The 18,096-nt window shown below is 47.7% G+C and overlaps 1 protein-coding gene across 6 annotated transcripts in view; it reads left to right on the top strand.

The window, feature by feature from the left end:
- The window catches only part of PLEKHM1 (pleckstrin homology and RUN domain containing M1), a 44,527-nt gene extending 32,326 nt beyond the window's left edge, over positions 1-12,201 (top strand). For all 6 annotated transcript variants that reach the window (XM_083709129.1, XM_083709130.1, XM_083709131.1 and 3 more), the window contains 5 exons: positions 1,401-1,546; positions 2,880-3,073; positions 5,807-5,870; positions 7,782-7,939; positions 11,393-12,201. In XM_083709129.1, coding sequence (XP_083565255.1) covers positions 1,401-1,546; positions 2,880-3,073; positions 5,807-5,870; positions 7,782-7,939; positions 11,393-11,510 — 680 coding nt within the window. In that variant the 3' untranslated portion in view covers positions 11,511-12,201. The remainder of the gene's footprint in view (positions 1-1,400; positions 1,547-2,879; positions 3,074-5,806; positions 5,871-7,781; positions 7,940-11,392) is intronic.
- The last annotated feature ends 5,895 nt before the right edge of the window (positions 12,202-18,096 follow it).

Here is an 18,096-nt window from a genome sequence, read left to right as displayed (position 1 = left end):
TGAAGCACCACTTTAACTAATGGGGCCTCCTGCTGCCGCCGCGCCGCCAGAGCACAATTTCTGTTCTCATCCTGAAGCAAAGTTCTTAACCCGAGGTACTATTTCTGGGTTAGTGGAGTCTGTAACCTCAAGCGTATGTAACCTGAAGCGTATGTAACCCGAGGTACCACTGTACAGAAGACTCTCAAAATTGCCAAGGGCCAGTTTGTAGCATCCTTGTTGTTGTTTAGTCGTTTAGTCGTGTCCGACTCTTCATGACCCCATGGAGCAGAGCACACCAGGCTTTGTTCATGGAGTTTTCTTGGCAGGGATACTGGAGTGGCTTGCCAGTTCCTGCTCCAGGTGGATCACATTTGGTCAAAACTTTCCACTATGACCTGTCCATCTTGGGTGGTCCTGCATGGCATAGCTCATAGCTTCTCTGAGTTATTCAAGCCCCTTCGCCACGGCAAGGCAGTGATCCATGAAGGGGTAGCATCCTTAGGAACCCTTAACATAAGAAGAGCCCTGCTAGATCAAGCTGAAGGCTCATTTTATCCAGCAATCTGTTGCCACAGTGGCCAACCAGGTGCCCAGCAGGACCCGAGTGCAACGGCGCTCTCCGATTCTAGCGATTCCAAGCAACTGGTATCCTGAGACATCCTGCCTCTATTTCAGGCTCCGGGGAATTCTCTCCCTCCCCTGGTGGCCGCAAGGAGCAGAGAAAAACAAAGAGTTCTTACTAATGAGTTTATTCAGTCATCGCACCAAGAGACAAGGAATGCAATCTGCCTCCCTTAACGGCGTTGCTCCAACTGAGCTCCTCCTGCCTCCCTTCCTACCAACAGCACTTTCCCTTACGGTGGCCGCCAGGGACTAATTGTCTCTGAGTGCTTTGCTCTTGCACCCTCAATGAATGTCGAGTTCTGGGAGAAGGGGGGTCAGAAATAATATCTAATGACAATGTGTCAGCTGTTCTGCTCTGTCTCTGTCTCGCCTGGCTCTGTCTCCCCACTCCCTTCTCCCAACACCTCCCAACTCTTCTGTTCACCTGTCTTGACCTTCCTCAAACCACTGCTGTAATTCAATACAGTCCATAGCTCGGGTTACAGCCGTTTCAGGCTGCATTTTTTCGGGTTACGGACCGCCGAAACCCGGAAGTACCGGAACAGATTGCTTCCGGGTTTTGGCGGTCGTGCATGCAACCCACGTGTGTGCAGACGTGCCCCCGCAGGTTGCGAACAGATCACGTTCGCAACCCGAGCGCCCACTGTACTGCCTTCCTCTCCTCTGGAAGCTTCAGGAGAAGGGGTGGGGGGCGAGCTCCACCATTCCTCCTCCAACTTGCCCCCTTCAGTCCAGTGCCTGACATTCTGACAGGGGAGATATAATGTCGCTGTTGTGGCTGCTTTTCTTTCCAGGCTGCTCCAGGCAGATTGGCTTTTCCTTTGTGAAGCCGAAGCTTTGCGCATTCACAGGCCTCTACTATTGTGACAGCTGCCACTGGGATGAAGAGTCCGTGATTCCTTCGCGGCTGATTCACAACTGGGATCTCACCAGGCGTCCGGTAAGTCTGGGCGACTTGAGGATAGGGGACACAGGCCTGGGGTGGCAACATCCCCGGTGAGGCGGGGGGGGGGGGGCGTACAGTGCTCTGATTGACTCCTGATGTGGCTCGTGCATTGTTCATTTTGTTATAATAAAAACTGCTCCCTTTCCCTTATGGGATATTCCAGAGCCCATATAGAGTCCTTAAGTGAACGATCTCACTGTTCATTCGCTAGGAGAAAATAACAAAGGCCAAGCAGAGTATATTGAGAAGCAAAGCTGCTAGTAAGCCTGGTTTTTATTCAAGGAGCTGTTGCAACAGGGTCCCCACTCACCACACGCCGGAGGGAGGAGAACGCTGAAAAACGGTGCACAAGCCCTTATATAGACTTTTGAAATTGCCCACCTTGTAGCTCACAACCACCCCCCTAAAATATCACACATACATCACAGAAGGAGGCGGTCTACAGCAGAAATCCTATCTGCCAGGAACCCTGATAATGGTCCCTGATTGCATTACCTGGGCAGCCTGGCCATTTTTTTGTGATAGTTAATACTTTATTTCCTGAGTCCAGGTCACAGACTCACCCTATTCATACACAAAGACTCCCTTCGGACAGGATTTGCAAGCAAAAAGACAATGGGAAGGCTTTCCCCATTTGCCTCCCTTACTGCAGAGGAATATTTGAAATCATTGGAAGAGTCAAAATGGCTTCAGGATTGCTCTTCCATGCATCTATTTCAAATGCATGGTTCATACATTTAGATATGTGTTCATTTATGAATATTCTATATTTGAGACCTTAAAATTCTTATAACAGTTTCTTATTTGTCCTGATTCTGAGGGACGCGGGTGGTGCTGTGGGTTAAACCACAGAGTCTAGGACTTGCCAATCAGAAGGTCAGCGGTTCGAATCCCCATGACGGGGTGAGCTCCCGTTGCTCGGTCCCTGCTCCTGCCAACCTAGCAGTTCGAAAGCACATCAAAGTGCAAGTAGATAAATAGGTACCGCTCTGGCGGGAAGGTAAACGGCGTTTCCGTGCGCTGCTCTGGTTCGCCAGAAGCGGCTTAGTCATGCTGGCCACATGACCCGGAAGCTGTACGCCGGCTCCCTCGGCCAATAAAGCGAGATGAGCGCCGCAACCCCAGAGTCGGTCACGACTGGACCTAATGGTCAGGGGTCCCTTTACCTTTACTTGCAAAAAATCTGGGCTTGTCAAGACTGAGAGGAAGATAAAGGGAACTGATAATGGGAAATACCCAGGGTGCTAGCCTGAAATTGTAACCAGCCCCTCTGGCTGGCTTCTCTAGATGCCAACGTAGGACACTTACAGGTGTTTTCATTTCTTAGGTCTGCCGCCAGGCTCTGAAGTTCCTGTCCCAAATTCATAGCCAGCCCTTGATCAACTTGAAACTGGTGAATGAGACCCTCTATGACCATGTGGACCACATGAGCCACATCTACAAGAGCCGGGAGCAGCTGAAACTCCTTGGTGACTACCTGGTCCTTTGCCGCAGTGGAGCCCTGAAAGAAATCAGCAAGAGGTGAGCCTACAGGGGGTCCAGCTTCTCCCCCCCCCCTTTCTTCCAGGTCCCAAGCCTTTGACCCATTCTCTTCTTTTTTTTTCCAAGTAAATTTTTATTGTTTTCCTTACATAGTCTTTTCCAACAAACCATAATAATACCATACATTCCCTTTGACTCTGCCGAGTCGCGACTCCCCTCCCTCCCTGCAATTGGTATATTTAACCCCTTTCTATCGCGCACATCATTCTCACAATAGTACTATTATACATTGAAGGTATTATGTCAATCCTGCTAGTGTCTTTACAATTCTCCTTTAAATATTCAATAAATTTACTCCAATTATTTTGGTATCTTTGATCTTCCTGGTCCCGGATCCTCCCTGACAATTTGGCAAGTTCTGCATATTCTGTCAACTTCACCTGCCACTCCTGGATGGTTGGTATGTCTTGTGTTTTCCATCTTTGGGCCAGGAGGGTTCTTGCAGCGGCCGTAGCATACATAAACAGATTTTGGCCTTTGACCCATTCTGTGTTGTCCATGTTCCTAACTGGATAAGGGCAGGCAGCTAACATGCATGGGAAATGTCTTGAAGATCTTGGCTTCATTTTTTATGTACATTTCAAAAAAGAAACGCTCCCTCCATAAACCCTCCAGGTGACGATTTCAAAGAAAAAATGAGATTTTGGGCAACTTGTTCAACTGAGGACCAACTTTTGCTGTGTTGGTCCTCAGTTGAACAAGATTCTTAGGAGTGTACTTGAGGCTGCTTGCAAATACTTGCTGCTTGCAAGTTACTTATCCAGGGCACTGTTCCGTCATCAAATTAAACAATGTTTTTGAAAACAAACTACCGTATTTTTTGCTCTATAAGACTCACTTCTTCCCTCCTAAAAAGTAGGGGGAAATGTGTGTGCATCTTATGGACCGAAGGCAGGCTTTCACTGCGCAGCGATCCCTCTTGCTGTTCTGGCTTCTGAGATTCAGAATATTTTTTCTTGTTTTCCTCTTCCAAAAACTAGGTGCGTCTTATAGAGCGGAAAATACGGTAATTGGAATGTGCTTAAATGTCTGTTGAACAACCTAAACATACTGCTGTTGAGGAAATAAGGAGAGCTGTATATCATTTCTATTTTGTTATTTTTAAAAAAGAAAATCCTCACTAAGAAAAAAAGGCTATATTCTGTACCGTCAGTACTGTTCTTCCCCAAATTTTTGATACCTGTACAGTTTTTGCGTCCAGATTAGCATTAGAGGCATGCTTCAGTTTTCCGCTGAACAAATGTATATTATTGACTGGCTCCAAAACCAAGGGCAGACCTCTTCCTTGCCAGTGGCTTCTGATGCCTCACCTTCCCCAATCGTGGACCTCTTCTTTCTGGGCAATGGTGATGCTATGGGGATTCCCCCAAGTTTGTCTGCTAAGGCCCAGGCTTCATCAAGGCAATCCCTAAAAGAGATTTCACTGCCTCTGCACTGGCAAAGAGAGAAGAGGTTCCATGTAGGAGGTTCAGTGGAGGTGCCCTACTCCAACAGGGACAGAATGGTGGGATTCATCCTACATAGTGGTTTAGTTTTCCAAGGAATGTCTCAGCCCTTTTCACAGCACATTAGTGCACCCACAGGGACGCGGGTGGCGCTGCGGGTTAAACCACAGAGCCTAGGACTTTCCGATCAGAAGGTTGGCAGTTCGAATCCCCGCGACGGGGTGAGCTCCCATTGCTCAGTCCCTGCTCCTGCCAACCTAGCAGTTCAAAAGCATGTCAAAGTGCAAGTAGATAAATAGGTACTGCTCCGGCGGGAAGGTAAACGGCGTTTCCGTGCGCTGCTCTGGTTTGCCAGAAATGGCTTAGTCATGTTGGCCACATGACCCGGAAGCTGTACGCCGGCTCCCTCGGCCAATAAAGCGAGATGAGCGCTGCAACCCCAGAGTCGGTCACGACTGGACCTAATGGTCAGGGGTCCCTTTTCCTAGTGCATCTTGGCATATAATTTGGGGATTGCTGTACCTTATACAAAATCTGTCCTTCAACCCATGAAGCCTAGAAACTTTGGACTCAGCTAGGGGACGCAGGTGGCGCTGTGGTCTAAACCACTGAGCCTCTTGGTTTGCTGTGACAGGGTCCTAGCTCTAGGCAACCTAGCAGTTCGAAAGCATACCAGTGCAAGTAGATAAATAGGTACCGCTGTGGCAGGAAGGTAAACAGCATTTCCATGCGCTCTGGTTTCCGTCATGGTGTTGTATTGCACCAGAAGCGGTTTAGTCATGCTGGCCACATGACCCAGAAAGCTGTTGTGAACAAATGTAGGCTTCCTCGGCCTCAAAAGTGAGATGAGCACCGCAACCCCAGAGTCTCCTTTGACTGGACTTAACCGTCCAGGGGTCCTTTACCTTTCCTTTTCTTTTTTACAACGTTTTAAGTGCATTATACAAATCTGACGCTAGATGGCACTGATGAGCTAATGGCAAATTCCAGACATACTTTACAACATTTTTTTTAAAAAAAGCATTTTCACAGCATTTTTTATATCTGTGGCAAATGTAGAAGCAGGAGATGCAGAAAAATGAGATTGGGGGAAACAGCCGAAGGAGGTTGACCATAGACATGCAAGAAAGTGTGTGGCCTTCCCTATCGCCCTGTCCTTGCAAGCCAGTTAGAAGTTTAGGGATTATACGGCTTCTATACAGCTCTTGGCAGCAGATGGGGAAAGCTCTTAATAAACTGTTCCTCCTCCTTTGTCTCCTTTCCGAAGGCTCGATCACCGGCACTACCTCCTGGAATGTCCCCATAAATACAGCGTGGCTGACCTGAGGCAGGTAGGAGATCTGGAAAGAGGAAGCTTCTGAAACGAGGGTTTGCCTCGGGAAAACATACCCCCCTCTATCCACAATTCCCCCACGACCCAGCCCAAGGATGGCGCCCCTTAACCTACACATGTTAGAATGCAGCGTGCTGAACCAAAACAGGAAAACTGGTCTGAGCACGCTCAGAAGCAAGCTTTTATTCCTTTGCCTTGAGAGAGCTTCGAAAACAGCTTTGGGGTCTTAAGGGCTCGCATGGAACCTCATTGGTGCTTTCCCCAATAAGTGCCAAATTTCCCTTTTGTCCTGCATGTTTCCGATGCTTTGTTACCTATGTCAGACCTTCAGGTGTGAGTCGGTCACCTGGCCTCACTATATTCACAGCTGCCTCATAGATAAAGGTTTCCCTTTTACGACCACCCTTCCCCACCTGCTAATACCTACGGGACTGCCTCTCCTGATATGTCCCACGGAGGACCTTACGGTCTTCAAATAAAAACATTTTGGTACATGACCCCAGTTAAACTTGCCAAAATATACCATTCGTCTGATAATAAATGTTGGAAATGTAAGGAAAATGAAGGAACATTCTTTCACCTCTGGTGGACCTGCCCTAAAGTGAAGGCCTTCTGGGAAATGATATATAATGAGTTGGAAAAGGTATTTAAGTATACCTTCACTAAGAAACCAGAGGCCTTCCTCCTGGGTATTGTCGGCCAGAAGGTGTTAAAGAAGGACCGAACATTTTTTATGTACGCAACAACAGCAGCAAGGATACTCATTGCCAAGAATTGGAAGACTCAAGATCTACCCACACTGGAAGGATGGCAGATGCAGCTGATAGACTATATGCAACTGGCAGAGATGACCGGCAGAATCCGTGACCTGGGAGAAGAAAGGATTGAAGAAGACTGGAAGAAATTTAAAATTTATTTACAAAAATATTGTAATTTGATTGAATGTTAAGAAGGATGCTTGATCATAAATAACTGGCCACCACTAAACTAGATTGGAATTTGAGGATAAGTGAGATTAAGGAAAAGACAAACCCTTTGGGAGAACTATTAGATTATATTTAAACGAGTGGATTTAAGATTGCAAACAAGATGATAATTTGCTTGAAAAAACTTCTTAACACTGTAAGTGGGAGCAGGAGACGTGAGGAAGTCTAAACAAGTTATGAAATTTTGTTATGATATAAGCAATGTTGTTTGTTACTTATGTTTTTCTTTTACAAAAATCTTAATAAATATTTATATATAAAAAAAACACAAATAAAAACATTTTGGAGGTCCCAGGCCACAGAGAGGTTAGGCTGGCCTCAACCAGAGCCAGGGCTTTTTCGGCTGTGGCCCCGATCTGGTGGAACGCTCTGTCACAAGAGACTAGGGCCCTGCGGGACTTGACATCTTTCCGCAGGGCCTGCAAGACAGAGCTGTTCCACCAGGCCTTTGGCCAAGGCACAGCCTGACCCCCTCCTTTGGTGATCCTCGTAGAACTCTGGCCCAGTGGTTGCCATTTGATTTTGAATTACCGTATTTTTTTGCTCTATAAGATGCACCAGACCACAAGCTGCACCTAGTTTTTGGAGGAGGAAAACAAGAAAAAAATATTCTGAATCTCAGAAACCAGAACAGCAAGAGGGATCACTGTTCAGTGAAAGCAGCAATCCCTCTTGCTGTTCTGGCCTGCATTCGCTCCATAAGACACACACACATTTCCCCTTACTTTTTAGGAGGGAAAAAGTGAGTCTTTTAGAGCAAAAATACGGTACCGACCGCAAAAAGTACGACATTTTAGAATATTAATTTAGAATGCTGTGTTACTTTTATTGCTGTTAGCTGCTCTGAGCCCGGCTTTGGCTGGGGAGGGCGGGATATAAATATTTTATTATTATTATTATTAATAGCCCTCCTCTGTTCCTAGATAGCGGACGGCGTGTTTGAGACATTCCTCCAGTCTCTAATTCAGTTTGCCTCCCATCACGTCTACAATTGCGACCTGTGCACCCAGAGGGGCTTCATCTGCGAGATCTGCAACAAGAACGACATCATCTTCCCCTTTGAATTCGACACAACGACCAGGTGAGTGTTCTTCCTCTCTTCCCCACCTTGCCTTTGGAGTCAAGTTTTCAAAGAAGCGATTCGTTTTTCGCAGTTGTGTTCATTTTTATTCATGTATTTGTGACGTGTCTATACCACCTTTATCTTCCAAGGAGCTCGAGGTGGTGTAGATGGTTCTTCTCCTCCCCACTTCACCCTCACAACAACCCTGTGAGGTTGGACAAGCTGAGAGACGGTGTCTGGCCCAAGGTCACCCAGGGACCTTCATGGCTGAATGGGGATTCGAACCCTGATCTCCCAGGCCATAGTCCAACACTCTAACTGTTGCACCACACTGCCTGTTTTGCAATGGAGGGGGAGAGGTGACAAGTATTTCTTTATAAATATGTATTATTATTATTATTATTATTATTATTATTATTATTATTATGACACGGGTGGCGCTGTGGGTTAAACCACAGAACCTAGGACTTGCCGATCAGAAAGTCGGCGGTTCGAATCCCCGCGACGGGGTGAGCTCCCGTTGCTCAGTCCCTGCTCCTGCCCACCTAGCAGTTCAAGAGCATAAAGTGCAAGTAGATAAATAGGTACCACTCCGGCGGGAAGGTAAATGGCATTTCCATGCGCTGCTCTGGTTCGCCAGAAGCAGCTTAGTCATGCTGGCCACATGACCCGGAAGCTGTACGCTGGCTCCCTCGGCCAATAAAGCGAGATGAGCGCCGCAGCCCCAGAGTCAGCCACGACTGGACCTAATGGTCAGGGGTCCCTTTACCTTTATATTTATTTATTTATTTATTTATTTATTTATTTATTTATTTATTTACATTTATTAATTTCTTACAACAAAAATGCCCCAAAATGACTTACAATTATAAAAGCATACATAATGCAAAATTAAAAATACACCAAAAAGATATAAACACATGAATAACATGTGTTTGGGGGGGGTATTGGGTTGTTGTTTCTATTTTTATTATGTATTTTGTGGTTTTATATCTTGATTTTATTCTGTGAACTGCCCTGAGACCCCTGGGTATAGGGCGGTATATAAATCCAGTAAATAAATAAATAAAATAAAATTTAAAAATCATCCTGCAATTGCCTGGAGCTCAAGGTCCAGCTGAGGAATAAGGCTTGGCAAGGCATTTATTGGGGATGCTTTAGGTATATTGTCTTCAGGCACACTGCTGTTCCATGACATCCCTTCCAATCCTATTACAGTCATACCTTGGGTTACAGACGCTTCAGGTTGTGTTTTTTGGGTTACGGACCGCCGAACCCCGGAAGTACCGGAATGGGTTACTTCCGGGTTTTGGCGGTCACGCATGCGCAGTAGCGCCGAATTGCAACCCGCGCGTGTGCAGATGCACCGCTGCGGGTTGCAAAGGTACATCCCACACAGATCACGTTCACAACCCGAGCGTCCACTGTATTGTAAGAGGGCAGGGTTTTTGAAAATCAGTGGGGTGGGGTGGGGATAATGCTTCAGTAGCAAGGAGGTCCACCGTTTTTTAGCAACCTCTAGCCATCAGGATAAGACGCCTGCTTCTTGGGAGAAAAGCAGTGACAAACCTAGACAGCATCTTAAAAAGCAGAGACATCACCTTGCCAACAAAGGTCCATATAGTTAAAGCTATAGTTTTCCCAGTAGTGATGTATGGAAGTGAGAGCTGGACCATAAAGAAGGCTGATGGCCGAAGAATTGATGCTTTTGAATTATGGTGCTGGAGGAGACTCTTGAGAGTCCCATGGACTGCAAGAAGATCAAACTGATCCATTCTGAAGGAAATCAGCCCTGAGTGCTCACTGGAAGGACAGATCCTGAAGCTGAGGCTCCAATACTTTGGCCACCTCATGAGAAGAGAAGACTCCCTAGAAAAGACCCTGATGTTGTGAAAGATGGAGAGCACAAGGAGAAGGGGACGACAGAGGACGAGATGTTTGGACAGTGTTCTTGAGGCTACTAGCATGAGTTTGACCAAACTGCGGGAGGCAGTGGAAGACAGGAGTGCCTGGCATGCTCTGGTCCATGGGGTCACGAAGAGTCGGACCCGACTAAACAACAACAAGCCATCAGGATGATGTTGGGCCTGCAGTTCCCTTCAGCCTTCTCCACCAGTGGACCAACAGCTTCTGGAAGAGAACATCTTCCTGATCTCTGTTCTGCGGGGACGGTCAGAATGCTGAACAGGAATTCAGGCCCCAGTTCCTCCTTTAGAGTAGCTTTTGAATACCCGACTTCCTTTTACCCGCACCCCAGCTCAATCTCACAAGGCTGCAGCATCAGAGCAGCGCAGACAAGAGAGCCGTCGGCAGGCCTGGTTCACTGAAGATTGCTTTGTGCTGAGGCAGGAAGAGTGCCTGCTTGCTGAGCTGATGCAGTTTCCTGTCGCCCAAATCAGGCTATTTACCCGGGGAGGCAGGATGTGCCTGGAGCGCTCCTGACAATAGCTCCGAGGAGGAGCAGGCCCTTCCTGAATCGCTGTCCTGCACAGGTGGCAGCCTGGGGTCACTTCCTCTTGCGTAGCCGTTCAGCCGCAGGGGCACAAAGTTACCAGTCTGCTTTTGAGCAGAGGAAAAGAGAAAAATAAGTCCGAGGGCTGTGCTGCATGCTGGCTGCAAACAGGGTTCCAAAAGCCAAATGCAAGCGTGGAATTTTGTCCTGAACTGAACAGATCACACAATTCACAGAGAGGTTTTTGAACAAGCCCAGCATGATGATTTGAAAAGGGGTGGCGAGACAGGGGATGGAGAGGGTGGTAGCCGGCAGTCCTAAGCATAATTTTGTTTTTGGTTTTTTTCAAAAAAAATTTATAATTTTCCAGAATTTTTTTTTTTAAAAAAAAACACAAATAAACAGACAAACATACATCTGCACCGTAAATAAACTGATCTTCATAACATTGTTACGTGACTTCCTCGTATCCCCCTGGTTTAATTTCACTGTATATCATTTTAACGGTTTTCCAAAACCTAAACTCTTAAAAATTTAACGTAATCACTTAACATCTGTCTTTCTTAACCATTCAACTTTAAACATATTAATTCATCACATTACGTATTTAAATCCTAAGGCTATCTGGTAATTGCAAGCTTTCCGATTAAGTTAATTTAACATGTTTAACTAAGCATAATTTTGTAAAACAAAACAAAACCTGCAAGCGATCGGTTCAGAGCTCTGTTGACCTGTTACTCCCTTGGCAGCTTGCTAGATGTGGAGGAAGAAAGAGAGAAGAGAAGAAAAATTGGGTGTCAGAAGGCGAGGGTGGGGCAATGATTGGTCCTACCACTGACTTCAGCCCTGACCACATCTGTGGGATGTGGCCCCCAACAGATTCTGCTTGAGGGAATGCGGCCCTTGACAAGGGGAGTTCTCTACCCCCCCCCCACTTTAATGGGCTGTGTGTATTTCTTTCCCCTCCCTAACAGTTTGCATGAATTGCTTCAGCTATTAACCTCCTCTTTTCCCAACAGGTGCAAGGTGTGCAAGACTGTCTTCCACAGCAGCTGCCAGGCAAGTGCCAGTTTCTGTCCTCGCTGCATCCGCCGGGAGGAATACCAGCAGAAGCTGCAGGCGTCCCTTTGCAAATGACCTCTCCCTGAAGAGGCGCAGACCACAGCCCTTAAGGGGGCAGGCCAGAGGACAGCTGGGGAAAGGACAGAGGCAGGCTTTGGAGCAAAGGAAGGCCCTGGCTAGTCACACAACTCCTTTCCCCTGAAGGTCCAACCCATCAGGGATCACCTGGGCTCTGGTGACATCAGCTGTGGATCACATTTCCGACAGAGAAAGGTGGGAAGAAGGCAGTGACTTCCTTTCGCCGCCACTTGGAGCCACAATCCTTTCCCTTCTGTCTCTCTCCGACCTCTGGAGACAAAATACCTGGCTGCTTTGGGTGCAGCAAGCATTTGATACGCGTAAGACTTGTCGTACTTGGACTCCTAGGGAGACGCAACGTTAGTGGACATTTTGATTCTAACAGCGATAAGAAAAGGTGGGGGGGGGGTTTCTGTTTTGTTTTTAAATGAATGCACTTTGTAGCAGAGTTCTTGTGCCTTCCGCACTTTACAGGCTACCCCTGAATTGCCACGTGCCAAACAGCTGCTGAATCCTCTGGGAAAACACATTCCAGCACCCTCTAAGCAAAGTGACCTTCTTTCAAATAATAAACCACTTCTCTGCTCCTTCTTTTTTAATGCTAGGCCAATGGGTTCCAGAGATGAATTTTTATTTTCCATTTTAATCTTCTATGCAGATAATAAAAAGTAATTTAATAAGGAACTAACTCGGGGGCCTCTTGTTTCTTTGCAGCTTCCTTTGCCTTCAAAGTTTGGGTGTTAAGGGAGACATTGTTTGTCCACCTTTGCTTCCTACACTGCCCTTGGGAGCTCTCACCAGTGGCACCTTAGAAGCTATGAGCATGCGACAGTGACCACATCAGGGAAACAGCTTTGAGTGGGTGGCTATCTCAGGTGAGGGTAGTCTTAAACCATTGATGGGTTAGGGACTTGTCTATCCCCTGCCTGCGAAGACAGGCTCCGGCGGATTGAGGAAACAAGACCAATCGTGGGTCCAGCGGTCAAGAAGACAGTGACTGCACATGTTGTCGAGGGAAATGAGTGACAGATGGGGCTTGTCAACCAGGGAAGGTAACCCCTCTAGGAGAAGGAAAACTCTGGTCCTAAATCTCTGCTGCCTTGCGGCTATAGTCATTTGTGAGCAAGGCTTGGCAGCAAAAATCCATGCCCACGGTCTTGTGGGACATCTTCGGGAGAGGAAAAGGCTAAGGGATTAGTAGACCCTACACAAATCCAGAGTGGAGGCCCTAAGTGTCAGAATCTGCGCTCGGTCAAGCTGATAAAGCCTCATCTTCTTCCTAGCCGAGCCTTCAGAATCTCCTCCCGACGTGTTTAATGACCTGAGCCTTTGATGAGGCTCCAAGGCACATTCTCCAGCAGAGGTCCCAGGACAGGGAAGAGACGAGAGGTTTGGGCTACATTGTAAAGAGGACACCACTAACGTCACATCCCGTCTCCCTTCTCCCGTGAGACTTCCAATAGCCTGGAATCCCTGAAATGTAAACAGAGTCCTGTGACTCCAAAAGCAGCTGTTCAGTGGCAAACAGAAACTAACAATAAGATGGTTGGATGGTGTCTTGTACGCTTTCTTCCGACAACTCCTGTAGCCAAGCGGGTGCCAAATGTGTGGCTCTGATTTCATTTGGACCACGTCAGCGAGGCTGGGAAGGGGGAGTCTTGTCGTCTGAGCAGCTCAGGACCTCCAGACACACTGCCCAGGCAGGCTCAAGCCCCGGGGAGATCACTTCAGTGCTGCTAACGCAGCAAAAACAACACAAGAGGCAGTGGGTATGAGTTACGGGTATCTGCAGCCACAGCAGGTGCTGTGATTCTCCAGCAGTTTAGCTACACACACACACACACACACACCCAAGAGACACACTCCTTTGTCTCTGGAAGCAGACACATGCCAACAACAAGAAACCAAAAGTCCTTTTCCATTGTTGACACAAACCAGGCAACCAACATGGACTTTTCTACTCAGGAAGATGCTTCACAGAAGGCAGTAACTCTGATAGAAAAAGGAAAGGTGCATGAACAGGTGATATTATTGAAAAATGTATTTTTGAAATATATATATATATATTGAATTTTTAATATATATTTTTAAGACACATTGGTGACTGGGTGAATCGCTATCACAGCCTTACTGAGTTTTTGAGAGGATAAAATGAGGCATACCGCCTTGAGCTCTGTGGAGGAAAGGTGCAATACCAATGTCAGGAATGATGTACCGGTAAGTATGTGAGATGGAAGCAAATATATTAATATAGCATGGGTCAGCTAGGGAAATAGTGTGGTTTTAGTTAAAGCAAGTATGGAGAGGAAGTGATGCCTCTGTGTATGTACATGAGGAACTGTGAGGAGCTTGGGAGGGTGGTTTTTAGATGTCACGTTGAAAAATGGCATGTCAAATCTCAGCATCAGAAGGAAGCCACAAGATCACACCCACCCGCTCCCATAATTAAGGTTCCCAAATGTGAAAATCTGGACGGAGGTTTTGTTTTGTTCTCGGTCAAAGTTGTTGAGCTTCTTTTGGGAACATCATCTACATTTTTAGGCTTTTGGGGGATTTTTAAAAAATTGCTCCACTTGTCATATGTCCGGGTTTTCCCAGATATTTTGCCAATTTGGCAAAAGTCCACCCAGATGCCAATTTTTGGGAGCGATTCCCAGACGTGTCCTCAAAAAGCCTTGGAGCCCGGAAGATGGTAGCAATTATTGTCTGATAGCTACTAGTCCTTTCCTATATCCAATTTGGCCTGGTTTTGACACAGGAACTGCTTTGGCCACCCTGATTAATAACCTGTGTAGGGAGGATGAGGTGAGGGGAATATGATCCTGCAATAATTCTCTTGAAACCCTGAGTGGTTTTCTCTGCCAATGAGTCATGGCATTGTGAATTAGCTCTCTGAACTGGAGTTTGGGGGGGCCCTGTGCTTCTGTGGGGCCAGACCTACCTGGGTTTTCTTGCTCCCATGGTTTTCAACCTCCATTTCAAGTGGGGCAGGGCCAAGCTGCAGCCTGATTTCAAAAGTGACCTACAAGCAAGCGATCAGCTCAGACCTCTGACAAGAGCAGAGCTTTCCAAACTTTTTCATGTTGGTGACGCACTTTTTAGACATGCACCATTTTGCGACACAGTAGTTCAGTTTTGGACGCTGGTGGCACTGTGAGTTAAACCACAGAGCCTAGGACTTGCCGATCAGAAGGTCGGCGGTTCATAGAATCATAGAATCATAGAGCTGGAAGAGACCACAAGGGCCATCGAGTCCAACCCCCTGCCAAGCAGGAAACACCATCAGAGCACTCCTGACATATGGTTGTCAAGCCTCTGCTTAAAGACCTCCAAAGAAGGAGACTCCACCACACTCCTTGGCAGCAAATTCCACTGTCGAACAGCTCTTACTGTCAGGATGTTCTTCCTAATGTTTAGGTGGAATCTTCTTTCTTGTAGTTTGGATCCATTGCTCCGTGTCCGCTTCTCTGGAGCAGCAGAAAACAACCTTTCTCCCTCCTCTTCGAATCCCCGTGACATGGTTAGCTCCCGTTGCTCGGTCCTGGCTCCTGCCAAACTAGCAGTTCGAAAGCACATCAAAGTGCAAGTAGATAAATAGGTACTGCTCCTGCGGGAAGGTAAGCGGTGTTTCCATGCGCTGCTCTAGTTCGCCAGAACTAGTCATGCTGGCCACGTGACCCAGAAGCTGTACGCCGGCTCCCTCGGCCAATAAAGCGAGATGAGCGCCGCAACCCCAGAGTCGGCCACGGCTGGACCAGGGTCCCTTTACCCTTTACCTAGTTCAGTTTTACTAGCGAACCGGAGGTTAAACTAACCTTTTTCCAGCCCCGGGAGGAGTATGGGGAGTGTTCGTGCGACACACCTACACACTGTAGCCGACACGCTAACATAAGGTTACCAGATTTTTTTCAAATAATCCAGGGATGCTCTTTTTTAAAAAAAGAAAGAAAGAAAAAAGTTTTTTAAAAAATAAAAATAATTAAGAAGTATTATCTTTTCTGTAGTCTCCTCTGTCACGCGGCCTTCCTCTGGGCCCCGGCCTCCTCTCTTGGAGCGCTAGCCCTCCCAGTGCTCTCCTACCTGTCCTCTTGAGCGGCAGTGGTGCGGCAAGGTAAGGGCTCTTCTTTTTTTCCTTCTTCCTCTCTCTCTTCCTTCTCCTCCTCCTCCTCCCTGTGTTGGCTCTGGGGTTTTCCTGGCCCCGGAGCGCCACTGGGTAGTCGGCCGGGTGCTTTCACTCCCGGCTCCATTTGGGTTGCAGGGATGTGTGTGTCAGTGGTTCCCCCAGTTGACGTGCCGGGCGTTCCCGGTTCCCCCTCGGCAGTGGCAGTGGCAGTCTCAGCAGCCCAGAGCCAGCCTGGTAGCGCAGTTGGCTCTGGCTGGCTTCAGGAGCTGCTCGCTGCCGTGGCGCCCACCATTTTGCCTCACCGGAAGTCCCCATATAATGTGTCTTGTGCCGTTGAAACAATCACACAACATTCATTCCCTGCTAATATAAAATATTAATCCCTTAAAATATAAATCCAGGGACATTAAAAGAAATCCAAGGACATTCCAGGGACGGATTTTGTCCAGGTAAAGGTAAAGGGACCCCTGACCGTTAGGTCCAGTCATGACCGACGCTGGGGTTGCGGTGCTCATCTCGCTTTATTGGCCAAGGGAGCCGGCGTACAGCTTCCAGGCCATGTGGCCAGCATGACTAAGCCGCTTCTGGCAAACCAGAGCAGCGCACGGAAACATCGTTTACCTTCCCGCCAGAGCGGTACCTATTTATCTACTTGCACTTTGATGTGCTTTTGAACTGCTAGGTTGGCAGGAGCAGGGACCGAGCAATGGGAGCTCACCCCGTCGTGGGGATTTGAACTGCCGACCTTCTGATTGGCAAGTCCTAGTCTCTGTGGTTTAACCCACAGCGCCACCCGCATCCCATTTTGTCCAGGTACAGATATGTAAATCCAGGGACTGTCCCCGGGAAATGGGGACATCTGGCAACCATACGCTAACGTATCGAGATGCACAGTTTGGAGAGCTCTGGGCAAGAGTGATCTGTTTTCCCTGCCCCATCCCAAGCAACCTGGAGGGGAAGGAGGAAGAGGGGAGCAGGGAGAAAGAAAAGGAAGTGAGAGGAAAAAATGGTGACCCAAGCGTCATGCAAGCCCCCGCTCCAAGATTACCCCTGAAGGAAAACAACCCTAAAAGGGGGGAAAGTTTCCCCAGAATTGATCTACCTGAGTGAGGCCATCAAGAGATGAGTTGCAGGAGAGGTCATCAATGGGTTAATGATGCTCAACTCTACTACTCCCTTACATCCGATTTCAGGTGCATGCTAGGTTGGGTGCCTGGCACCCGTCATGTGTCGCTTCAAGTCAATAAACTGAAGCTCAGCTCGGATTAAGACTGGTGGGTGTTTATGTGCTTTGGGAGTGTTTATGTGCTTCAACTTGTTCCAGATGCGGTTGCACTCCACCAAAAGGAGGAGGTTTGCAATCTGGGAATCAGGGCCACCAAGAGGGAGGTGCGGCGTAACCTGATGTACTAGGCCCAGAGCCAGCTGTGGCCGCCCACAAGCCCAGGCCTCCAGCCAGCCACCCAGCTACTGCAAGGCCCGGTTCTATGGCTTCAGCCATTGCTACAACTACAACTAACCCAGAATGCGGCAGCTGGCCTGGTGACTGGGAGCAGCCGCTGAGACCATATAACACCAGTCCTGAAAGACCTGCATAGACTCCCAATACATTTCCGAGCACAATTCAAAGTGTTGGTGCTGACCTTTAAAGCCCTAAACGGCCTCGGCCCAGTATATCTGAAGGAGCATCTCCACCATCGCTCAGCCTGGACACTGAGGGCCAGCACTGAGGGCCTTCTGGCAGTTCTCTCCCTGCGAGAAGTGAGGTTGCAGGCAACCAGGCAGAGGGCCTTCTCAGTGGTGGCGCCCGCCCTGTGGAATGCCCTCTCATCTGGTGTCAAGGAAATAAACAACTACAGCGGTACCTTGGTTTACAAACTTAATCTGTTCCGGAAGTCCGTTCTTAAACCAAAGCGTTCTTAAACCAAGGTGTGCTTTCCCATAGCAGCGGAGAACTCAATTTACAAATGGAACATACTCAACAGGAAGCGAAACATGTTCTTATTCCAAGGCAAAGTTCACAAACCAAAACACCTACTTCCGGGTTTGCAGAGTTCTTAATCCAAGTTGTTCGTAAACTAAGCTGTTCTTAAACAACGGTACCACTGTAGCTGACATTTAGAGGACATCTGAAGGCAGCCTTGTTTAGGGAAGTTTTAAATGTTTCATGTTTTATCGTGTTTTTAATATTCTGCTGGGAGCTGCCCAGGATGGCTGGGGAAACCCAGCCAAATGGGTGGGGTATAAACATCATTCATTCATTCATTCATTCATTCCAGAGCCCTTTGTTCAAAATGAATCTGCAGCTCCCCAGTGCCGAAACAATTGCACTGGCTCCCAGTTCCCCCACACAGCTTGGGACCTGGGTAGCTGAAGAATTGCCTGCTCCTTACATTGGAAATGTAAAGAAAAAGAAGGTACAGTACTTTCTATCATATGTGGTGGGAATGTAGAGAAGTT

The sequence above is a fragment of the Podarcis gaigeae genome, assembly GCF_964106915.1.
Source record: "Podarcis gaigeae genome assembly, chromosome: 13".
In the NCBI taxonomy this organism is placed as follows: domain Eukaryota; kingdom Metazoa; phylum Chordata; class Lepidosauria; order Squamata; family Lacertidae; genus Podarcis; species Podarcis gaigeae.
Note: the sequence above shows the minus strand (reverse complement) of the source record. Positions and strands in the feature narration are given on the sequence as shown.